The sequence below is a fragment of the Lepidochelys kempii genome, chromosome 3 (assembly GCF_965140265.1).
Source record: "Lepidochelys kempii isolate rLepKem1 chromosome 3, rLepKem1.hap2, whole genome shotgun sequence".
Taxonomy (NCBI): domain Eukaryota; kingdom Metazoa; phylum Chordata; order Testudines; family Cheloniidae; genus Lepidochelys; species Lepidochelys kempii.
Window position 1 is genome coordinate 154740384 of NC_133258.1, and position 25377 is coordinate 154765760.

General features: G+C 43.2%; 1 protein-coding gene across 2 annotated transcripts in view; it reads left to right on the forward strand.

Annotated features, from left to right (window-relative positions):
• CLIP4 (CAP-Gly domain containing linker protein family member 4) overlaps nucleotides 1-25377 on the forward strand; it is a 65438-nt gene that overhangs the window by 7752 nt on the left and 32309 nt on the right. For both annotated transcript variants that reach the window (XM_073338632.1, XM_073338633.1), the window contains exons 2-7: nucleotides 2601-2650; nucleotides 3283-3430; nucleotides 8477-8616; nucleotides 9904-9997; nucleotides 10725-10886; nucleotides 17780-17898. In XM_073338632.1, coding sequence (XP_073194733.1) covers nucleotides 3298-3430; nucleotides 8477-8616; nucleotides 9904-9997; nucleotides 10725-10886; nucleotides 17780-17898 — 648 coding nt within the window. In that variant the 5' untranslated portion in view covers nucleotides 2601-2650; nucleotides 3283-3297. The remainder of the gene's footprint in view (nucleotides 1-2600; nucleotides 2651-3282; nucleotides 3431-8476; nucleotides 8617-9903; nucleotides 9998-10724; nucleotides 10887-17779; nucleotides 17899-25377) is intronic.

Consider the following 25377-nt stretch of genomic DNA (forward strand, 5'->3'; position numbering starts at 1 on the left):
ATGAAGTGAGCTGTAGCTCACGAAAGCTCATGCTCAAATTAATTGGTTAGTCTCTAAGGTGCCACAAGTACTCCTTTTCTTTTTGCGAAGACATGAGAAGTAATTCTTCCACTCTACTGTGCACTGATACGATCTCAACTGGAGTATTGTGCCCAGTTCCAGGCACCACATGTCAGGAAAGATATAGACAAATTGGAGAAAGTCCAGAGAAGAGCAACAAAAATGATTAAAGGTCTAGAAGACATGAGCTATGACGGAAGATTAAAAAAATTGGGTTTGTTTAATCTGGAGAAGAGAAGATTGAGAGGGGACATAATCAGTGATGAGCTGCCAAAATCTTAACAACTGGTTCCCTCCTCTCCCCACGAGGGGGTCGTTGCCCACTCCCGCCCCCCCAGTACTCCTGCCCCATCCAACCCCCTGCATTCCTTGACGCTCCCCCCTCCCCGGGACTCCTGTTCCATCCACCTCCCTCCCCTGTCCCCTGACTGCCCCCAGAACTGGGCAGAAGGGTCTCGTGGGCCACCGTAGTGGGTGCCCACCACGCCCCGCCTCTAAGAGCCAGAGAGACCTGCGGGGAGGCGAGGTGGGGAGCCCTGGCAGTGCTTACCTGAGGTGGCTCCCAGGAAGCATCCGGCAGGTCCCTCTTGCTCCTAGAGGCCGGGTAGCATAGCTGCGGGGGAGTGGGGGGAGCGGCCACTACCCCATTGATCACATCAAAAGTGGTGCCTTCGGCACCGACTTGCTGGGTGCTCCGGGGCTGGAGCCCCCACAGGGAAAATTTGGTGGGTGCAGAGCACCCACCAGCAGCTCCTCGCCCCAGCTCACCTCTGCCTCCTCCCCTGAACGCGCTGCCCCACTCTGCTTCTCCACCCTTCCTGGCTTCCCGCGAATTAGCTGTTCTCGTGGGAAGCTGGGGAAGGCTGAGAAGCAAGCAGTGGCTTCGCGCTCAGGCCCAGGGAGGTGGAGGCAAGCTGGGGCGGGAAGCGGTTCCCCTGCGTGCCCCCCGAGTTACCTGCTGCGGTGCGAGCGGCCCACCTCGCGCCTCCCCCCCTCCGCCCCAGCTCACCTCCTGTCCGCCTCCCTGGGCCTGAGTGCTAAGCCACCGCCTGCTTCTCAGCCCTCCCAGGCTGCCTGCGCAAACAGCTGATTCGCAGGAAACCTAGGAGGGGGCGCGGAGAAGCAGAGCGGGGCAGTGCGTTCAGAGGAGGAGGTGGAGCAGAGGTGAGGTGAGGTGAGCTGGGGCTGGGCGGGGAGCTGCCGCTGGGTGCTCTACACCCACCAAATTTTCCCCGTGGGTGCTCCAGCCCTGGAGCACCCATGGAGCTGGCGCCTAAGGCGCCACTTTTGGCCGGTTGTTAAATTTAGAAGCCCTTTTAGAACCCTCGCGGGACAACCAATTCTAAAAGGGCTTCTAAATTTAACAACCAGTTCCAGTGAACCGGTGCGAACCGGCTCCAGCTCACCACTGGACGTGATAGTTTTCAAGTACATAAAAGTTTGTTACAAGGAGGAGGATGAAAAATTGTTCTCCTTAACCTCTGAGCATAGGACAAGAAGCAGTGAGCTTAAATTGCAGCAAGGGCGGTTTAGGTTGGACATTAGGAAAAACTTCCTAACTGTCAGGGTGATTAAGCACTAGAATAAGTTGCCTAGGGAAGTTTTGGAATCTTCATTATTGGAGATTTTAAAGAGGAGGTTGGACAAACACCTGTCAGGGATGGTCTAGATAATACTTAGTCTTGCCATGAGTGCAGGGGACTAGACTAGAAGACCTCTCAAGGTCCTTTCCAGTCTTACAATTCTATGATTCTGTGATTGTGATCTACTAACTTTATGTAGAATCTACCCTGTTTAAACTTCACACCTAACTATTTAGGCCTTAGTGTTCTTTTGATTGGTATATGTGACAGAACTATATAACTGATGATTATGTTACTCTTTCTGTGAATAGAAGTTTACAGAGTCACTAGCTAGATGTTTTTACTCAATAGCCAGAAGTAAGTGTAGTGATCCATAGGGATGGGATGTCTCTGTGGGTTTTTTTGTTTTTGGAGAAAACACTTTGAAATTGTGGTATTTTAGTAATATATCTAACTTTTCAGGAAGTAAACATGATTGGAAACCATTTCATTTGCATGAGAAGTTTAGGGAAGCAGAAAGTAGTAACCCTTGTGTTATGGCACCTGAATTCTTGTAAAAAGTGTTATGGTACCTTTAAGTGTGAGTGCCCAGGACCTAGGTTTTCAGTTTCTCATCCAAAAGATAGTATTTCCAGTAGCACAGTTACCCTAGCAGAATGATGGTTGTTTTGACTCAGTTCGGAGAATTAGTGCCAGCTCCTATGGTGCTTGCTAAGGTGGGTATTCTCTTCTACATTTACTGACCAAGTCTCATTTGATCCTGTTCAGTTTATAAGATTGGACTAGATTGCAGCCTGGCTAATAGAAACTGTAATTAATCATGCTGTTGACTATTTCTGTATGGCCATTTGATTTTAATCTGAGGAAGTGAGCTGTAGCTCACGAAAGCTTATGCTCTAATAAATTGGTTAGTCTCTAAGGTGCCACAAGTACTCCTTTTCTTTTTCTTTTTACTAGGTTATTCTGGGTTTAGAAAGTTGGCTGGAAGTACTGGAGGTTACAGCACGGTAAGTACACTGTTTTAAAATTTGGGGCAGGCAAGTTGGGAAGGGAACTGATATGGAGGCAGGCAGGGCAGGGAGGGGCACAGGGAAATTTAGGCAAGGCTCAGGAATGAATCAGTCCATGAGAGTTGGCGCTGTCCGTGGGAAGATTAACATGGTGAGAACACTTCCCATATTTGGGAGAGGGAGCAGGTAGATTGACTGGTTTCTTGTTTGTGGGGGCAGGAAAGGGAGGTGAAGCTTGAGATGAGAATGCTGAAGATGAGTAATAATTAGCACTTCACATTTTCATAAGGGTGTACAGACATTACACATTACAGCATGCCTGTGAACTATGGCAATATCTCTTCGACCATTTCACAGATGGAGAAACTGAGACAAGGATTTTAAATGACTTCCCTAAAACAATAAAGCCAATCCATGACAGACAGGATTACAACTTGGGTGTGGTGTTCCCAGGAGCATGCTCAAGCTACTAGTTTGTACTTATTATCACAAAACTTTAATAATTACAATCTTTTGCATGTTTCAAAAAGGAAAGAGATGAACTTCAGTGTAAATCACTGTTTATAGTTGTGTATTGTAATAGAATGTAGCCTACAGTATTTGGAGTGGGTTTTTTCTCTTTGTTTAAGGTGGCTTTCTAGAAGATGACCATAGAGGATCTCCCAGAACCTTCCCAAGAAGGAGATTCATTGATTGAAAGATATCAGTTTTTATTCCCAGGCTCTGAAACATCAGTTACTTTTTCAGTTGCAGCAGCACCAATGCCTTCGGACTGTGGTATGTATATTTATAGAAGGCAAGAGTTTGTGGAACTACTTTGAGATCATGTGCAGTGCCTGAGTTTAAGAGAGGGAAGTGAGATAAAAAGAATACCATCAATATAAAAATTATATTTCTCTTTGAAAATGTATCTACAGTTTATTACAAGTAATACCTGAAATTTCTACAAGTTAAATTAGTGGAAAAAATTATTTTCTAGTTTGTGCATTTCAAAGCACTTTGTTTTCAGTTGGTTTTGCTATTTCTTCTGTACATTCAGTCAGCGTGACCTTTCCCTGGTTTTTGTAGGCTCCTCCCCCATCAACACGGAAGTGAAAGTTGTCAAAATTTAAAAAAAAAAAGTGCTGTAAATCCACAAAAATTGGCAGGTTGACTCGGGTGCAGTGCCTGAAAATATTTTAAAATCACTTTTAAGAATTGACCAGTTTTCTAGTGAATGAGGCCCCATAACTACTCCATTTTCGAAACACACAGTGGGACTTTGTGGGAAAGAAAACTTCCATTGGAAATATTGTGCTCATTACTAAGGAGAACAGTATCACTTACATCAAGATAGTATCTCAAAAAGGCAAATTCCACTATTAAATTGTCTTTATATTCATCCTTTGAAAATAGAGTTATATATTTGAAACAGGTTAAATAAATATCATCCCATTTGATTTAGTGATTAATTGGAAATATTTAAGAAAATCTCTACCCTCCCTTCAGATATCAAGGGTGCTTGGGAGGTGTGAAAAGCTATCTTTCAATTCTGGTTTCCCCAGACATTGATTCCATATAACATCTTTATTTTACTTCCATGCTGCTGAACACTGTAGTATTCTATGTTCAGGAGAATTAATGTTCTTGAGACCAACCTCTGTTGCTGGTGTGAGGATCTGGGATTTAAGGTTTGAAGGATTGAACGTGTTGTATTTTAATATGTGAATATATATCTTTCAATACTTAGTCCCACCCTTTTTGATAGATTTACTTACTCAATGAGCCAATCATTTGTGCGAGTGATGCTGGCCTAGATTGCCTGTTTTTCCACTTCTCCCTCAAGTACCTCCCTGGTCTCTCCCATTCTGCACCCGGTATGTGGGGGGAAAAACTTCCCATCTGAATATGTAAAGGCAGGCACCACTCTATCCTACATCTTTCCTTAGAATCTTCTTGTGATATGGAGGCAGGCAGAGCAGGGAAAGGACACAAGTCACCACCATCTGGCACTAGTTAGGCAAGTGGTCAGAAGCGGGACTTCTGTTGTTCTGCTGAACTTTGTTTAAATGTAACCTCATCTGATCTCCCATACCACCTTGTTTCTGTTTTGTCCACCTGTTGAAGTCTGTCTGTCAAACCCAAATTGTGAGCTCTCTGGGTCAGGAACTGTTTTCTTTGTTACTTTGCACAATGAGGCTGGATCCATGTTTGGGGTTCTAGGCAATTCCCTAATGTAAACAATATGGAGGTTTGCTCTGTTATTTATAGATCCCTATATACGACTTGGTGTTCAAAGTTTTGTTTTTTTGTTATTTAAAGTGCAGTTACATGCTGAAAGGACTCTGTAAAAATTGAGTCGTGGGGTTCATATTTGTTCTCTAACTTTCCATAGACAAGTTGCTCAGTTTACCGGTCAAAAACATAATTTCTTTTTACTACCAGCACCACAAACTCAGTCTGGGATCTGAAAGTTTAACTTGTACCCTTTCTGGTTTGTACATTATTTAACTCTAATGCTTCTACATTCAGATAACAATTTCATCGTGCTTCCAGAGCTGTATGAAGCTATCAGGAATAAAAAGTAATAACTTTTATTTGTATCAAAATAATAAACAGATTTGAATACACACAGTGAGTCTGAACTCTACCGTACCAGCTTTATTCCAGCTTCACTCTGAAACACTGTTTTTAACCTATTATAAAACTGTAATGAAGAGAATCAGGACCAGTGAGCAGAACTGTCAATAATATAGTTATAACTTCTTCTGTCAGAGGATCTCAAAGCATTTAACAAATATTTATTTATTCCTCAACTCTATTGGAGATTTAAGTGTGGCATGTGGTATTTTCATTTTAGATTTTGGGGAAACTGAGGTAGGGGACGATGAAGGGCATTATCCTCTTTTCATTGAATGTGAAGAGACTTTCAAAAAGTCTCACAGGGCATTAGTAGTAAAAACCCAGCCCTGTTGACTTGCAGTCCCATGCTTTAGCCATTAGATTATGTAGCCTCTGTGATGAGTACAATGATACCATTTTACAGTCACCTGTTTAACCATAACCATACCAAAATGATAGTTATTGCTGCTCAGCTTGGGTACTCTCTCTGATTACCTCATTATGGTATCTAGATCTTAGCTTCAGCAATGTGTGTGTGCCTTGAGAGAGCAGGTATTGGGTAAGAACCAAGGGTATTGGATCTGCTTTTTTAGCCTCCTATCAGATCCTTTCTTCCTGAATATGGTGGTGGTTGTGCTGTTTATCTGTCAGGATTATAAAACCTTTTACTGTTTACTGGCATGGATATCATAGTTGGTGAACTGGTATACGCTTTTTATTAGTTTCTCTCCTCAGTATTTGTTTAGAATACTATAGCTTTTTTTTACCCAAATGGTTATTACGTTATATTAAAAAGTTGCCTTCCAGTACATAATAGAGAAACAACTTCCTAGCAGGTTTCAGAGTAACAGCCGTGTTAGTCTGTATCCGCAAAAAGAACGGGAGTACTTGTGGCACCTTAGAGACTAACACATTTATTTGAGCATAAGCTTTTGTGGGCAAAAACCCACTTCACCGGATGCATGCAGTGGAAAAAACGGAAGGAAGATATATATGTACACAGAGAACATGAAACAATGGGTGTTATCATACACACTATAACGAGAGTGATCAGTTAAGGTGAGCTATTACCAGCAGGAGGGGAAAAAAAAACAAACCTTTTGTAGTGATAATCAAGATGGGCCATTTCCAGAAGGTGACAAGAACGTGTGAGGAACAGTCGGGGGGGGGGGGGGGGAATAAACATGGGGAAATAGTTTTACTTTGTGTAATGACACATCCATTCCCAGTCTTTATTCAAGCCTAATTTAATGGTGTCTAGTTTGCAAATTAATTCCAATTCAACAGTCTCTCGTTGGAGTCTGTTTTTGAAGTTTTTTTGTTGAAGAATTGAGAGATCTGTACTTGAGTGACCAGGGAGGTTGAAGTGTTCTCCGACTGGTTTTTGAATGTTACTATTCTTGACGTCTGATTTGTGTCCATTTATTCTTTTACGTAGAGATTGTCCGGGTTGGCCAATGTACATGACAGAGGGGCATTGCTGGTACATGATGGCATATATCACATTGGTAGATGTGCAGGTGAACGAGCCTCTGATCGTGTGGCTGATGTGATTAGGCCCTATGATGATGTCCCCTGAATAGATATGTGGACACAGTTGGCAACGGGCTTTGTTTCAAGGATAGGTTCCTGGGTTAGTGTTTTTGTTGTGTGGTGTGTGGTTGCTGGTGAGTATTTGCTTTCTTGCAGTTTAGAGATCTGGAGGAGATGCATGGGAGATAATCATGGCTAACCCACTGCCTGCTTGTGACTTGCTGTGGTAGCTTTCAGCATGAGATTTTCTTGGGCCTAGAAAGAGGATAAATATAATGCGTACATTCTATTTATTCCCAAAGCTATCTGATTTGTTGGTGCAGGGTGGCTTGTGTTAAGAAGCAAGGCTTGAGTGGTGCTGAGAGTTGAGATTTTTGACAGAATTTGGGTTTGAATTAGAATTCCTAAGTGATAAACAGCTTTGAAGCTCTACTCTATTTTCTTCCCTTTGGAGTCAAGGGGACATGTGATGAAAGAAGCTTTAGAATATTGATGTGTGCGCGCCTCATTTGCTTGATCTCTTGACCCAATTGAAGTTGTGATTCTTGCTTTGTGGGGAAAAGTCGTGGCAATGCATCCAGAGGTAGTTTATACCATTTCAACTCCTCCAGTGTCACGCTGTCAGCCCTGTCTCAGAAGTGTGAGACCTGTATTTACTCGGAGTAATATCTATGTCCAGCTAGCCCTATATCTGCAACTGATGGAAGACAAGTTGACATTTGGTGCTTTCATTATAAACCTTTTAGAAGGCAGCACCATAGTAGCCTTTGGGGTGATAAAAGTTCAGTGATTTCCAGTTTCCAATCACTGGCTGAGTAAGACACATCTCGCTTCCATTCCTCCTGCAAATAATCATAGCTATCCAAATTCTTCTTTTCAGGGTTTAAAATTTTTCCCTAATAAACAGCATATTACTACCTTGTGTGCGTCGAGGACATACATTGCCATGCATAGGTTTTTAATCTGGAAGGCTGTATCTTTGATGCCTGCATTTTGGGTTGTATTATAAGTGAGTTTCAAGTTTGCAAAAGAGAATTCTTTCTGAAGTTGGTGGTTGATGGCCAGATTTTTCAAAGGTTCTGGGTACCTGCAGCCCCCATCGATTTCAGTAGAATTTCTGAACATCATGTAATGAATGCCTTTCCCTTATTATCCTGATTATTCTTTATTTCTGTGCTTCTGGATGTCATGTATATGTGTGCATGGTTTTTCTGTGATTTATTTTTTTTTGAGGAGGAAGAGGGCGGGGCGGGGAAGATTCATAACATTGAATAAGCAGGTGCAAGTTCCATCACTGTAGTTGACTCTACTAAGGGCTTGTCTGCACCCAAAAATAGCTTTGATTCAGCAGTCTGTGACCAGCCTGAAGCATGGGTAAATTTTTGTTAGCATAATTGTTGCAAACACTTGCATGTCCTTGTCTAAACTTAAAACTCGGCCCCAGAGCACCAACACAGCTATACTGATTGCTGAATCGTGGCTTTCACAAAGTGTAGACCAGGCCTCCATGAGAAGAAAAGATAAAAAGTTAAGGGAAGAGGCTGAATTTGCTTGTGATTCTGAATTTCAAATCTGCGCATCTCCTCCCTACTTCTTGCCTCAAAAAAGTTTTGAAAAGTAGATGCATTGTTGAAGCATTGTAATACCCAAATGTGCATATAATGCTTCATATCTTTTCTTAAAAAACAGAGTTCTCCTTCTTCGATCCTAATGATGCAGCATGCCAAGAAATTCTTTTCAACCCTAAAACATCAGTTTCTGAATTGTTCGCCATCTTACGGCAATGGGTCCCACAGGTCCAGCAGAACATTGATATAATTGGAAATGAGGTGAGGAATGAAGGAGGATTCCTGAACAGTTTCAGGGTTAAAGAAAAATGGTATAGTGTTGATAATGTTCAGAACTGATCTTATTCAACAGCCGAAATAATAGGTTCAAGAGATTGTTTTTGCCTTATAGCACGTAGCTACTGATCAGCATACCAGTGATACAGGCACCAATCACAGTAGAGGTGACGTTCAGCTATCTTTGCAAAAGAGAAGGAAAATCAGTATATAACTATTCAAGAAAATTGTGAGAAGGAAGCAAGGGAGGGTTGAAGAAACAAATAGAGAAGTTCTTTTTGGAACTAAAATGATTAGGATTTCCCATCTTCCACTTTTCTGTTTCCAGTAACTTTTAAAATTCTGACAAACTAAATTAAAACTAAGTCAGAAGTTAAAGGTAGGACTTCCAAAAGCATCTAAGTCACTTGGAAGCTGAAGCCTTTTTTCTTATTTCATCAGGTTTTGTAGGCTTTTCCAGATATTCCCGACTGCATTCTTCTTACAACATTATAACTACAGGTTTTAACAGGGTACTGGGGGACCAAAGGATTAAAGTGTGGGCGAGGAAGTGAAATTAGTGTTTTAAATAGATTTAGTTTTCCTGGGCTGCATTGCATCTGAACTGGAAAAGTTAACTCTTCAACACATTAAAGCCAAGCTGTTGCTAATGATGGAAAAATTATTTAAAACCTGTAAGCACTAAAGGTTAATAATGATATTTAGTCATTTGTTTCTATCCATTTTGCTGAGTTATGTATAGCCACAGTAGAACCTCAGAGTTACGAACACCTTGGGAATGGAGGTTGTTTGTAACTTTGAACAAAACGTCATGGTTGTTCTTTCAAAAGTTTACAACTGAACATTGACTTAGTAGAACTTTGAAACTTTACTATGCAGAAGAAAAATGCTGCTTTTAACCATCTTAATTTAAATCAAACAATCACAGAAACACTTTCCTTACTTTGTTAAATGTTTTTTAAACTTTCCTTGTATTTTTTTTTTTAGTAGTTTACATTTAACATAGTACTGTGCTGTATAGTGTTTGCTCTTTTTGGGGCGGGGGGGGGTCTCTGCTGCCTGATTGTGTACTTGCTGTTCCAAATGAGATGTGTGGTTGACTGGTCAATTTGTAACTCTGGTGTTTGTTACTCTGAGGTTCTACTGTACATTGCACTGGTAGTCCACTTTAGCAAACTGCTTTGCTAGTCTCCACACAACAAATGCATAAGTCCATGTGTGAAAGCAGAATTTATTCAATAATTACACCAGTCATGTGCTGTTTTTCTGCAGATCATTAATAGAGGCTGCAGTGTGAATGATAGAGATGGACTGACTGATATGACTCTCTTACATTACACCTGCAAGTCAGGGGCTCATGGTATTGGTGAGTAAAGAAAAACAGAAATTAGAAATGGAACTGTTTGCCTCGATAAATCACAGAGTCTACCCCTCTTCCGTTTCAAAATTGTTCCTTATAGTAAATTTGCTAGTGCTTGGCCTTAACTTTTGTAAACATTTTATTTGTATAGTGCCTTAATGGCTATTAGAAGGGATGATGCAGTAATTATTGTATGTATTAATACCAATTAAAAAACCTAAACATAACTGAGAGGTTTCTCACTTGGTAATATTGAAATCTCAGGCTCCTTGGGAGAGAAAAGGAATCTTTGGTTGCATTTCATGCACGTTTATAGGAAATAAGAGTGCCTTTAGCCCTCTCTTTCTTGATGACTCCTATTGGCTTCTATCAAAGTACCTTTTTACACTGATACTGAACCCAGTTCTCCACTCTGCTCCAGCAAAAGGGTGTGGGGTGGCTGATGGAGCTTTAACTTTGCTGGCAGAAGGTTTGAAAATTAGGCATTGTGGAGCCTCACCCCACCACATCCCTGGCCTGCCTCTGATGCCCATGATTCCTTTCTTGCCTAATCCGCAAGAGAGCCTTTTTGTAGCAAAATGTCTTTCTCTAGGCTTTGCTCTGTGTAGCCATAATTTGGAATACAAATGTTTTCTAATGCATTATATGTGATATCTAGGCTGGTATATTTATACCACACTATTAAACTCTTACCTAACATTTAAAACAACTTCTAAAAAAAGCTGCTTTGCAGGTGATGTTGAGACTGCTGCCAAATTCGCCTCTCACCTTATTGATCTGGGTGCAGATACTAGTTTGCGTAGTCGCTGGACAAATATGAATGCTTTGCATTATGCTGCCTACTTTGATGTTCCAGAACTTATTAGAGTTATTTTGAAAAATGCAAAGCCCAAAGGTAGGTATTATCAAGTATCAGTTTTCTTAGATAATATGCCATTCTGTCCTTCTGTTAACCCCACTGATCCATCCAGTAAATGGGGTTGTGTAGGCATAGATGAAGCTGCACTTTCCCATAATTTTTTTTTTAAAGTTATTTCTCATTCTCTTTAGTTTGCTTTTTCGGTCCATTTTCTCTGAACTGAGTTTATGCTGTAGTGCATAGGCCAGGTTGTTTTTAAAGAAGAGAGAGTATGATGGGATCAGACTTCGTAAATAGTGAATGAGAAGTAAGGGAATGGCTGGGGGGAAGGGGGGAGCGGAGGCGGAGAAAGGGTAATAGAGCGTCAGTTTACTCACCTCTAAACATTTGCTGGCAGAGTGAAAGAGCAGATGTGGAGAAACGAGCACAACTGTTCTATTTGTGAAATCTGAGGCTTTCTGAGGTGCCCTTGTGATCAAGATTCAGAAAGGAAGAAGCAGGCTATGGGGTAGATCAGTTCTGGTGAACATAACAGAAGGTGAAAAAGATGCATGCTGCTAGCAATTGGAGCCGCTATTGACGTGTTCATATGTCTCACCTCTACTGCCCATTTAAAAACGAAGCAACTAAAGTGTCATATCTGAGATAGTAGAATGGGTACAGATTGGGATGGGAGACCTCACTGGTAGTTATAAATGCATTTAAAGTTCTGCAAATAATAGTATAAATTAATAATTAAAGTCTAACCCATTATATTAATGCAAAAGGTAACTGACACTGGTTTCTGAAGCAGAAGCCAATATTACTGTGTTCCTAATCTGCGTGAGTATCTACACCAATAAACAGTTTGCGCATTGTACTAAATAAACATCCTTCTGGTTGTGCTGTCTTGTGGAATTGTCAGATGCTTCTTTTTAACTAGCTGTAATTAAAAAGACTTCATTTTAAACACTGAAAAGGTATCCTTTTATAAATATTGACAACTCAGTACCCCATTTCATCTCTTAAAACGTCATGTAGACACACAGGGTTTGTTTACCCGATCTTGTATAAGGAATTGTCAGAGTATTAATCCATAAGCATAGATGCTAGTGACTGCTTTAGCATTTCTCAAAAACAAATGGAGGGTGGGCAGGCACTCATATCTAGGGGTGCAATTAAAAGGCAAAATCCTGACTTCTGTTGTTGTAGGGAGCTCCTTTCTCGCTGAATCCCTGATGCTGCTTGAGGAAAGCCTGGATCTTTCCACAGTGCTCGAACACTAGCCAGAAGTCTCCCTTCTAATGTGCCATATCTCCTGAGAGTGTAAGGGCCACAAACTGTAGCCAGCAACAAGAGACAAACCACTATTGCTCATGTTCAGAAGAGCAGTCAGCATCATGTTGCAACAGCCACCCTCCCCCTGTCTCTTCATGACCTGCAGCATCAGAATGGCTCTTGTGCCAAACACCTGGCCTCATACTTGTTCAGTTCTCCTGCACAGCGGTTCCAAGGAAGGTCAGGGTTTTGTCCAAATAAAGAAAACATATAAACAAATAAATAACTTGCACCTCATCAGCTCCCACATGCGTAACACCCACAACCTAAGAATAATGTGATTGCCCTAAGATGTTTATAAAACAACCTGTCTGATACAGTTTATATTAGTTGACGTAATGTGTCAGGAGGTTTGGATTAGTGTAAGAGATACTCTTAACATTTTGGGAACAAGACTTAATTGGGCAGACTGTTCCATAAGAATGTGGTTGCTCTTTCATTTCAGATCTTGCAGAGAAACAAGTGTGCATGTACAAACAAAACATTTTTTTTTGTTTGTTTGCCGTGAGCTGTATGGAGGGACCCAAGTGTACCTTGGAGGGGTCCCTACTTTACCTGTTCTGGAAAAAAAAGTCACAAGATATATGTAACCTTTCAAGCAAAAGGTGTAATGAGTATGGCATGAATTTAGAGACACTCTTCCAAAGAAGAGCCAGTTACCACATGAGCTTGATTTACTGCAGCAGTAAAATGCCCTGCATGCCTCCACATAACATTCTCAATTCTAAGAATTTTAGAGTGAACCTATATAGAGAACTGGTTTATCCTCAAATTGACAAACGTATTCAGATATGAGAACTGTTTCATTCCTTGGGAATGAAATAATGTTTTTATGTGTCATGCTTCTGGTATATAATCCCATATACATCATTCACAACAAACTGTATTGCTACATATTTCTTTCCCTTCAGATAGTTCCCAAGTAATGGTACAGGGCACCCAGTTAAGCTGGAAATGTGTTTAAACATGCCTTCAGGTTTTGTCTATGTACTTTTGTTTTCATATATGTTGTGACAGGTTTCAGAGTAGCAGCCTTGTTAGTCTGTATCCGCAAAAAGAAAAGGAGTACGTGTGGCACCTTAGAGACTAACAAAGTTATTTGAGCATAAGCTTTCTTGAGCTACAGCTCACATCATTGGATGCATGTAGTAGAAAATACAATGGGGAGATTTTATATACACAGAGAACATGAAACAATGGGTGTTACATACACACTGTAACAAGAGTGATCAGGTAAGGTGAGCTATTACCAGCAGGAGAGCGGGGAGGAGGGGGTGGGAAAAACTTTTGTAGTGATAATCAAGGTGGGCCATTTCCAGAAGTTGACAAGAACGTCTGAGGAATGGGGGTGGGGGTGGGGAATAGTTTTACTTTGTGTAATGACCCATCCACTCCCAGTCTCTATTCAAGCCTAAGTTCATTGTATCCAGTTTGCAAATTAATTCCAATTCATCAGTCTCTCTTTGGAGTCTCTTTTTGAAGTTTTTTTTTTTTGAAGAATTGCGACTTTTAGGTCTGTACTTGATTGACCAGGGAGGTTGAAGTGTTCTCCGACTGGTTTTTGAATGTTACTATTCTTGACGTCTGATTTGTGTCCATTTATTCTTTTACGTAGAGACTGTCCGGTTTGGCCAATGTACATGGCAGAGGAGCATTGCTGGCACATGATGGTATATATCACATTGGTAGATGTGCAGGTGAACGAGCCTCTGATCGTGTGGCTGATGTGATTAGGCCCTATGATGGTGTCCCCTGAATAGATATGTGGACACAGTTGGCAACGGGCTTTGTTTGAAGGATAGGTTCCTGGGTTAGTGTTTTTGTTGTGTGGTGTGTGGTTGCTGGTGAGTATTTGCTTCAGGTTTGGGGGCTGTCTGTAAACAAGGACTGGTTTGTCTCCCAAGATCTGTGAGAGTGAGGGATCGTCCTTCAGAATAGGTTGTAGATCCTTGATGATGCATTGGAGAGGTTTTAGTTGGGGGCTGAAGGTGATGGCTAGTGGCGTTCTGTTATTTTCTTTGTTGGGCCTGTCCTGTAGTAGGTGACTTCTGGGTACTCTTCTGGTTCTGTCAGTCTGTTTTTTCACTTCAGCAGGTGGATATTGTAGTTGTAAGAACGCTTCATAGAGATCTTGTAGGTGTTTGTCTCTGTCTGAGGGGTTGGAGCAAATGCGGTTGTATCGTAGAGCTTGGCTGTAGGCAATGGGTCGTGTGGTGTGGTCTGGATGAAAGCTGGAGGCATGTAGGTAAGCATAGCGGTCAGTAGGTTTCCAGTATAAGGTGGTGTTTATGTGGCCATTGCTTATTAGCACCGTAGTGTCCAGGAAGTGGATCTCTTGTGTGGACTGGTCCAGGCTGAGGTTGATGGTGGAAAATTGTTGAAATCCTGGTGGAATTCCTTAAGGGCTTCTTTTCCACGAGTCCAGATGATGAAGATGTCATCAATGTAGCGCAAGTAGAGTAGGGGCATTAGGGGACGAGAGCTGAGGAAGCGTTGTTCTAAGTCAGCCATAAAAACGTTGGCATACTGTGGGGCCATGCGGGTACCCATAGCAGTGTCGCTGACTTGAAGGTATACATTGTCCCCAAATGTGAAATAGTTATGGGTGAGGACAAAGTCACAAAGTTCAGGCACCAGGTTTGCCATGACATTACTGGGGATACTGTTCCTGACGGCTTGTAGTCCATCTTTGTGTGGAATGTTGGTGTAGAGGGCTTCTACATTCATAGTGGCTAGGATGGTGTTTTCAGGAAGATCACCGATGGATTGTAGTTTCCTCAGAAAGTCAGTGGTGTCTTGAAGATAGCTGGGAGTGCTGGTAACGTAGGGCCTGAGGAGGGAGTCTACATAGCCAGACAATTCTGCTGTCAGGGTGCCAATGCCTGAGATGATGGGGAGTCCAGGATTTCCAGGTTTATGGATCTTGGGTAGCAGATAGAAAACCGCTGGTCGCGGTTCTAGTGGTGTGTCTGTGCGGATTTGTTCTTGTGCTTTTTCAGGGAGTTTCTTGAGCAGATGGTGTAGTTTCTTTTGGAAACCCTCAGTGGGATCAGAGGGTAATGGCTTGTAGAAAGTGGTGTTGGAGAACTGCCTAGCAGCTTCTTGTTCATATTCTGACCTATTCATGATGACGACAGCACCTCCTTTGTCAGCCTTTTTGATTATGATGTGAGAGTTGTTTCTGAGGCAGCGGATGGCATTGTGTTCTGCACGGCTGAGGTTATGGGGCAAGTGATGCTGCTTTTCCACAATTTCAGCCTGTGCACATCAGCGGAAGCACTCTATGTAGAAGTCCAGTCTGTTGTTTCGACCTTCAGGAGGAGTCCACCCAGAATCCTTCTTTTTGTAGTGTTGGTAGGAAGGTCTCTGTGAGTTAGTATGTTGTTCAGAGGTGTGTTGGAAATACTCCTTGAGTCAGAGATGTCGAAAAGAGGATTCAAGGTCACCACAGAACTGTACCATGTTCGTGGGAGTGGAGGGGCAGAAGGAGAGGCCCCGAGATAGGACAGATTCTTCTGCTGGGCTAAGAGTATAGTTGGATAGATTAACAATATTGCTGGGTGGGTTAAGGGACCTACTGTTGTGGCCCCTTGTGGCATGTAGTAGTTTAGTGTCCTTTTTCTTTTGTAGAGAAGCAAAGTGTGTGTTGTAAATGGCTTGTCTAGTTTTTGTAAAGTCCAGCCACGAGGAAGTTTGTGTGGAAGGTTGGTTGTTTATGAGAGTATCCAGTTTTGAGAGCTCAGTCTTAATCTTTCCCTGTTTGCTGTAGAGGATGTTGATCAGGTGGTTCCACAGTTTCTTTGAGAGTGTGTGGCACAAGCCGTCAGCATAGTCTGTGTGGTATGTAGATTGTAATGGATTTTTTACCTTCAGTCCTTTTGGTATGATGTCCATCTGTTTGCATTTGGAAAGGAAGATTCTGTCTGTCTGTATCTGTATGAGATTTTCATGAAGTTGATAGAACAAGAGTGATCAGGTAAGGCGAGCTATTACCAGCAGGAGAGCGGGGCGGGGGTCAGAGGAATCTTTTGTAGTGATAATCAAGGTGGGCCATTTCCAGCAGTTGACAAGAACGTGTGAGGAACGGTAGGGGGGTGGGGGGATAAACATGGAAAAATAGTTTTATTTTGTGTAACGACACATCCACTCCCAGTCTTTATTCAAGCCTAAGTTAATTGCATCCAGTTTGCAAATTAATTCCAATTCAGCAGTCTCTCATTGGAGTCTGTTTCTGAAATTTTTTTGTTGAAGAACTGCCACTTTTAGGTCTGTAATCGAGTGACCAAAGAGATTGAAGTGTTCTCTGACAGGTTTTTGAATATTATAATTTAGTCAGTGTAAAATGCAATAAAGGGGTAATGCTAATAACCTCAACATGTGTCACTAAGTTTCGAGGACATGATGGTGGTCTACTAGATATATTTGAAGGCTTTCATTTAAAAAAAAAAAAAGACTGGATTTTCAGAGGTGCTGAACACCTGTAGGTCTCATTGACTTTCGTTGGTGATATCGGTATTCAGCAACTCTGAAAATCAGGCCATATATGGACATGGAAATGTCTGGTTGATAGCCTAACTAGGCATGCAAATTTGCCTGGTCTTATAGATGGATTATCTTAGATATTTTACTGATAATTTCAAGCTTATATATAAAGGTACATAGTTCACATTGGTGTAGTCCCATTTCAAACAGGACTATGTTAATGCAAAATAGATACCTTTTAAAGTATGTCAGCAGGGTCTAGATGGGACAGTTAGACTGCAACACATTAGAGCACTGGTGTGCTTTGGTGTGCCATGTACACAACCTTTTTGAAGTTAGATAGCTCAGAGTTGAAAAGTTCTGTGTCCATTTTCATGGCTACTGATTCAAATTTGAACTAGATTAGTAATATCTGAAAGTCATATGAAGGTTGCTTGGTACCATAAGTGAAATGAATTGGCGTTGTGGACAAATGTCCACATCCTGAACTGGCACCCATTTTGTTAGCCTCTGTGTTGATGCCAAAGATAGATTGGATATTGAGACTGAACTCTTTTCTATTAGCTAAAAGTTATTGCTCCAAAAGGAGGTTGAGGCACATTGGGGTAATCTAGGGGAATTTGTATTATACTGTACCTGTTCTTGATTGGATTATAACATTTCATTCTGTAATCTGTCAATCTAAGACCCTTTACTATCACTAATTCATTTGCTTTTTATGAAGTAAATAAGGGAAGTGGAGGTGCAATCAGTGTTTGTCCAATAAAAAAGAACACAGTTGGCTGGAAAATACAGCTTTTTCCAAGTTTTTACCTGTTTAAACAATGAATAGAAATATAAATGTACAAGCATTTTTTTACTTACCCAGAATGCTCAGTCTTATGTGCTATCTGCTACTTAGCTATTAGCAGTTAGCGTTATGCAATGACAGGAGTTAACTAAGTTAGAAGACGGTAGTTTGTAAAGAATATATATATATGTGTGTGTGTATATATATATATGATTAAGGAGGGGTGCTACATAAAATCACCATTCATCAGCATCTGGGTTACAGAAGATAGTGCTTATTTATATGTTGAAATGTTTCAAGTAACACCTCTTCCATTCTCACTCGTGATGTTTAATTGCAGATGTGGATGCCACCTGCAGTGACTTCGATTTTGGAACAGCTTTGCATATTGCTGCGTTTAACTTGTGTACTGCAGCAGTGAAGTGTTTACTGGAACATGGAGCGAATCCTGCCTTTAGGGTAAGGTGTAAGATTTCAGATGAACCAAAAGGATGAAAAGTAATTATTTTGACTGTTTAATGTTGCTGTAGCCAGGTTGGTCTCAGGATATGAGAGACAAAGTAGGTGGGGTATCTTTTATTGGACCAACTTCTGTTGGTGATGGGTTCAAGCTTTCAAACTACCCAGAGTTCTTCATGTCTGGGGAAAGAAATCAGCGTTTCTGTGCTAAATACAAATTGGGACACAGTTAAGCATAATGGGTAACGTTAGGAGGTCCCTTGAAATAAAGTGGGCAATAAGGGATAGATTGTTTGTGCAAAAGGGGTTTGATGTGGGCCATTGAGGGTTAGCAGGCTGGTGTGTGTTAGGTTGTTGTAATTAGCCATGTCCTTGGTTTTAGTGCCTAGCAGTGTTACGAATTTAAGTTTCCTGGCTTGCCTTTTGAAGGTGCAAATTTGTCAAGTTTTCTTCAAGGATATAGTGCTGAAAGATCAGATATGCAGTGATCGCTTGTGAAAAGTGGTCCATAGGTGTTAGGGATTTTTTGTCTTTTATGATTTTCCTGTGTGAGTTCATTCGAGAGTGTAGTGATTAATTTGACTGTCATTTAAGAAAACTTGTATGCAGTGGTGTTGTAGCCGTGTTGGTCCCAGAATGTAAGAAAGACAAGGTGGTTGGTGAGAGAGACAAGCTTACACAGAGCTCTCCTTCAGGTCTGGGAAGTGTATTTAGCGTGACACTCTGAATACAAGGCTGAACAGATTGTTTAGCATAAGTAGTTAACACATATTTCAAGGGACCATTCAAGGTGAAGTGTCCAGTTAACACCTCTCCAGTCATAGGGAGGAAACAAAGGGCGGGGAGGAAGCTGGAGAGTGTGGTTATCTGAATTCTCTGTCCTCATTGGAAACCTGCATAACACCTTCAAAGGATGAGTCTGGGAGCTTACATTTGTAATTTTGCTAGATACTAAAAATCATGAACTAAACACATACATTGAATTCATGGCTTTTTACAACAATCTATAATGACCTCCTCTCCTCCCAGCTTTTCTTTTTCTTCCTTTCCCACTACGATTTGAGAGGTGTTAGCTGGTCACTTCACCTTGAATGGTCCCTTGAAAGGTTCTTTGTAAGATGTAAAAAGAACAGGAGTACTTGTGGCACCTTAGAGACTAACAAATTTATTTGAGCATAAGCTTTCGTGTGCTACAGCCCACTTCATCAGATGCACAGAATGGAACATATATAGTAAGAAGATATATATATACATACAGAGAACATGAAAAGGTGGAAGTTGACATACCATCTCTAAGAGGCTAATTAATTAAGATGATCTATTATCAGCAGGAGAAAAAAAACTTCTGTAGTGATAATCAGGTTAGCCCATTTCAGATAGTTGAATGTGTGAGGATACTTAACATGGGGAAATAGATTCAATTTGTGTAATGACCCAGCCACTCCCAGTCTCTATTCAAGCCCAAGTTAATGGTATCTAGTTTGCAAATTAATTTCAGTTCAGCAGTTTCTCATTGGAGTCTGTTTTTGAAGCTTTTCTGTTGCAAAATTGCCACCTTTAAGTCTTTTACTGAGTGACCAGAGAGGCTGAAGTGTTCTCCTACTGGTTTTTAAATGTTATGATTCCTGATGTCAGATTTGTGTCCATTTATTCTTTTGCGTAGAGACTGTCCGGTTTGGCCAATGTACATGGCAGAGAGGCGTTGCTGGCACATGATGGCATATATCACATTGGTAGATGTGAAGGTGAATGAGCCGCTGATGGCATGGCTGATGTGATTAGGTACTACGATGGTGTCACTTGAATAGATATGTGGACAGAGTTGGCATCGGGCTTTGTTGCAAGGATAGGTTCCTGGGTTAATGTTTTTGTTGTGTGGTTGCTGGAGAGTATTTGCTTCAGGTTGCAGGGGCTGTCTGTAAGCGAGGACTGGTCTGTCTCCCAAGATCTGTGAGAGTGAGGGATCATCTTTCAGGATAGGTTGTAGATCTGAAGAGGTTTTAGTTGGGGGCTGAAGGTGACGGCTAGTGGTGTTCTGTTATTTTCTTTGTTGGGCCTGTCCTGTAGTAGATTCATAGATTCATAGATATTTAGGTCAGAAGGGACCATTATGATCATCTAGTAGGTGACTTCTGGGTACTCTTCTGGCTCTGTCAATCTGTTTTTTCACTTCATCAGGTGGGTATTGCAGTTTTAAGAATGCTTGATAGAGATCTTGTAGGTGTTTGTCTCTGTCTGAGGGGTTGGAGCAAATGCGGTTGTATCTTAGAGTTTGGCTGTAGACAATGGATCGTGTGGTGTGATCTGGATGAAAGCTGGAGGCATGTAGGTAAGTATAGTGGTCAGTAGGTTTCCGGTATAGGGTGGTGTTTATGTGACCATCACGTATTAGCACAGTAGTGTCCAGGAAATGGACTGCTTGTGTGGACTGGTCTAGGCTGAGGTTGATGGTGGGATGGAAAAAGGTGCCACAAGTACTCCTGTTCTTTTTGCGGATACAGACTAACACGGCTGCTACTCTGTCATTTGTGAGATGTGTATAACTACTTATGCTAAATAATCTCTTTCACAGCTAAATACAAGGTGACACTCTGCATATGCCTACACAGCAATTAAAAACCCATGGCTGGCCTGTATCACCTGACTTGGCTTGCAGGGCTTGGGTAACTGTGAGCCCCAATGTCTACACTACACCATAATTGAACAGTCCCTTAGCCTGCGCCCCATGAGCCTGAGTCAACTGACACGGGCCAGCCATTGGTTTGTAATTGCAGCATAGACATACCCACTGAATACATTTACCAGACCTGAAGAAGAGCTCTGTGTAAGCTCAAAAGTTTGTCTCTCTCACCAGCAGACCTACCTTGTCTCGTTACACTTAAGAAAAATAGCCAAACACACACACACAAAAACAAAAGTAACAACCAGTCCTGGATTTTGGTCAGTTGAAAATGTATTATATTGAGTGGTACTGCCTGAAAATCGTTGGTAATTAATTTTGGAAGATTTTCCTTTTTGGGCAGCTGTGATCTGTTATGTATCCAACCTTAGATTTCTGTCAAGATCCAGTTCTGTCTAAAGGTCAGTTTAGTCACATTCCTCAGATTTTCCCATTACTGTATGTATGCCTGTCTTTTTATTGTTTAGTGCTCCTTTGTCCCCTAAAGTAGCCATTATCACACAGCTGTACCTCTGTTCAGAAACACAGGAATGCAACCTAAGATCATCACAAATGCTGTGTATTAATCGTCTTGCCCTAATCACATGAGCCCAAACACAGTCTCTCTGACAGATCTGAATGCCGCTCGCGTATGGGGAAAGAGTCTTGTGGTGGCTGCTGAACCTGAATCTCCCATATTGCAGATTAGTAACTCTGACTTTGTCCTGAAGGAAACCAGAGTGGCTTCTGCTACAGCGGCTCCTAAGAAAGAAAAGATTTAGAGTTATGGAAATATTAGTGTGGGATTTTGGTATATTTGATATATTTATCAATGTGTACATTAAGAATAGTGCCTTGTTTGCCCTTATACTTCCAATTGTATGGCTTTAAAACAGTTTAATGGGTACCTCCTCAACTCGTGATCCCTGGAAAAAAGGAGAGATTTTGGCCACACCTATCATAGTTAATGGTCTACCACAAGCTCTTGCGTGTTTTCCTTCTACAGCTGTTCTGCTAAAAACAATAGGTCTGTGGCAAAGTATGGGTGTGCCTGGACCACGTTACTAAAGAGAGAAAATGAAAGAGCTGCTGTATTATCTTAAAATAATTCCATAAGCTCTTTGATTTGCTCATCTTAAGAATTGCATAGTGGGTCAATCTTCATACCCCATCAGTTGATAGTGTGTATACTTAAGCCTTGGCTACGCTTGAGCGTTATAGCACAATAAAGCTGCCAAGAGCTCTCCACCTTCCGACCCGTCCACGCTGGCAAGGCACGTAGAGTGCTCTGACTCCGCGGCTGGAGCGCTCCTGGTACTCCACCTCCCCAGAAGGAATAACGTTTGTTGCGCTCTTGCTGGAGCGCAACGGCGCCAGCGTGGACTCCTAATGCGCTCTGATTGGCCTCCGGAAGTGTCCCACAATGCCTGTTCTAGCCACTCTGGTCATCACTTTTGAACTCTGCTGCCCTGTTCTCAGGTGAGCAACTGTCAGACCTGCCCTTTACATTTCCTGGGAATTTTGAAAATCCCCTTCCTGTTTTCTCAGCCAGGCGTGGAGTGCTCTCATCGCGTCCTTCCAGGCAACCATGCCTCCACGCATCAGGCGATCCCCAGTATGGAGCAATGGCGAGGTGCTGGACCTCATCAGTGTTTGGGGGGAGGAAGCTGTGCAGTCCCAGCTGCGCTCCAGCCATAGGAATTACGATACCTTTGGGCAGATATCAAGGGCCCTGATGGAAAGGGGCCATGACCGGGACGCAGTGCAGTGCAGTGCAGGGTTAAAGTGAAGGAGCTGTGGAATGCCTACCGCAAAGCCCACGAGGCAAACGGCTGCTCCGGTGCTGCCCCCGTGACCTGCCGTTTCTACAAAGAGCTGGACGCGATACTTGGGGGCGACCCCACCTCTACTCCAATGACCACCATGGACACTTCCGAGCCCAGCACAGCAAGGGGGGGGAGGAGGAGGTGGAGGAGGATGAGGATGAGGGAAATGCTAGTAAGGGTGCTGAGGCGGGGAGAGACACCCCGGAATCCCTAGATGCATGCAGCCAGGAGCTCTTCTCGAGCCAGGAGGAAGGCAGCCAATCACGGCGGCCGGTGCTTGGGGAAGGACAAACACCAGAGGAGGTTCCTGGTAAGCGGCTTTTTTTTCCGGGAAGGAAGCTCTTTGGGCAAGGAGGGTTTGGGATGTTTGCATGCCTAGATGCAGAATAGCGCATTGATGTGGTCTATCACATCACGGTAATCGGCATCAGTGATCTCTTCAAAAGTCTCAGACAGAACGTGGGCAATGCACCTGCACAGGTTTATTGGGAGAGCCAGCGTGGTTCTTGTCCCAGTCAGGCTATTGTGCTATACTGTACGCTCGCTTTGGGACAGGCAAAGTATGGTTTTGTATGGACTGTGATTGCCCTCCATAAGTACGGGGGAATCATTGCTCTGTCTGGTGTGTACAATGCTTCCTCTGTTAAGTGTTGCATTTTGCCTGTATAGGTGCAACCTTGAGATCTCAGCCACTGGTGTTATCACTGGCCGACAGACTGAGAGCACTCAGGAAGAGGCCCCGTAAAAGCAAAGAAGACATGCTGCAGGAAGTGATGCAGCAGTCTGTGGAAGAGAATCGAAAGGCACAGAAGTGGAGGGAGAGTGAAAGGAGGATCCGCCAGAAGAATGGGGATTGCCAGCAGCAAAACGCGGTGCTCCGGCAGCAAAGCACAGATTGGCTGATCAGCATAATGGAGCGCCGAGCAGACTCTATCCAGGCGCTCGTCGCCATGCAGGCAGAGCACAACTACGCTCGCCACCCCCTGCAGCCCTTGTCCCAAAACTCTTTCCCTTGTGCCCCCATATCCCCTCCAACCCACTTTGCCCCACATCTGGGTTCTTACTGCTCCCAGCTGCCTCCTACACCCCTAGCTTCACCATCCACCCATGAAAACTACGACCCTTATCCACTGCACTCAACCCCCCTCAACATGCCTTATAGCCATCCTGAAGTGCAGCACTCAGTGCACAGCACTCCAGACAGGATTCCAGAGTATGAAATCAGGACATATTCAAGTCTGTGGGTGAACCGGTCCCCACCCCACCCCCTTGCCATTGTGGTATTGCTGTGTTACTTTGTTTTTATTTCAAGAAATGAATTTTCTTTGCAATAAATGGAGTTTTTCACTTTGAAAACATACTTTATTAGTGCATAAAGCAAAATATACCTTAGCCCAGGAAAGCAAAAAGCACTACAATTCAGTGTACCAAACACAGCCACTGCACTTAACTCCCGTGCAGAGCAACAGACATAACTGGTGGCTTTCAGCCTCAGATTGCTCCCTCAAGGCATCCCTAATCCTTGCAGCCCCACGCTGGGCCCCTCTAATAGCACTGCTCTCTGGCTGTACAAATTCAGCCTCCAGGTGTTGAACCTCCGAGGCCCATGCCTGAGTGAAGCTTTCACCCTTCCCTTCACAAATATTTTGGAAGGTACAGCACGTGGATATAACCGTGGGGATGCTACCTTTGGCCAAGTCCAGCTTTCCATAAAGAGAGCGCCAGTGGCCCTTCAAACGGCCAAAAGCATGCTCGACAGTCATTCGGCACTGGCTGAGACTGTAGTTGAACCTTTCCTGGCTGCTGACCAGGATCCCTGTGTAGGGTTTCATGAGCCACGGCATTAAGGGGTAAGCGGGGTCTCCAAGGATCACAATGGGCATTTCGGCTTCCCCTATGGTGATCCTCTGGTCTGGGAAAAAAGTCCCGGCTTGCAGCTTCCTGAACAGTCCAGTGTTCCGAAAGATGCGTGTGTCATGCACCTTTCCGGGCCAGCCTGCGTTAATGTCAGTGAAACGCCTAGGGTGATCCACAAGCTCCTGGAGAACCATGGAGAAATACCCCTTCCAATTAACCTACTCGGAGGCTAGGTGGTCTGGTGCCAGAATAGGAACATGCGTCCCATCTATCGCCCCTCCGCAGTTAGGGAAACCCATTTGTTGAAAGCCAGCCACAAGGTCATGCACGTTACCCGGAGTCACGGTTCTTCTGAGCAGGATGAGATTAATGGCCCTGTAAACTTGCATCAACACAATTCCAGCGGTTGACTTTCCCACTCCAAAATGGTTAGTGACCAATCGGTAGCTGTCTGGAGTTGCCAGCTTCCAGATTGCAATAGCCACCCACTTCTCCACCGTCAGGGCAGCTCTCAATCTTGTGTCCTTGCGCCGCAGGGTGGGGGCGAGCTCATCACACAGTCCCATGAAAGTGGCTTTTCTCATCCGAAAGTTCTGCAGCCACTGCTCATCATCCCAGACTTGCAGAACGATGTGATCCCACCACTCAGTGCTTGTTTCCCGAGCCCAAAAGCGGCGTTCCACGGTGGAGAGCATGTCCGTGAATGAGACAAGCAATTTTATGTCATATGCGTTACACGACTCAATATCCTCGTCCGACTCCTCACTGTCACTTTGGATCATAAGGAATAACTCGACTGCCAAACGTGACGTGCTGGTGAGACTCGTCAGCATCCTCCTCAGCAGTTCGGGCTCCATTCCCACAGACAGAAAGGGAAGACAGAGTGCACCGCACAGAAACCGTTGAAAGATGGCGCCAAATGTGGACGGAAACACAGGGATTGTTGGGATGCGAAGCGATGCATCACGGGGCGTTGGGGCAGGATCCAGAATGCCCCGCACCCCACCCCCTTCCCACAAGCCACAGTGCCAGAATGGGAAGAGGTGCTCTGTGGGATAGCTGCCCATCATGCACCGCTCCTAATGCTGCTGCAAGTGCCGCGAATGTGGCCACAGCAGTGCACTTGTAGCTGTCAGT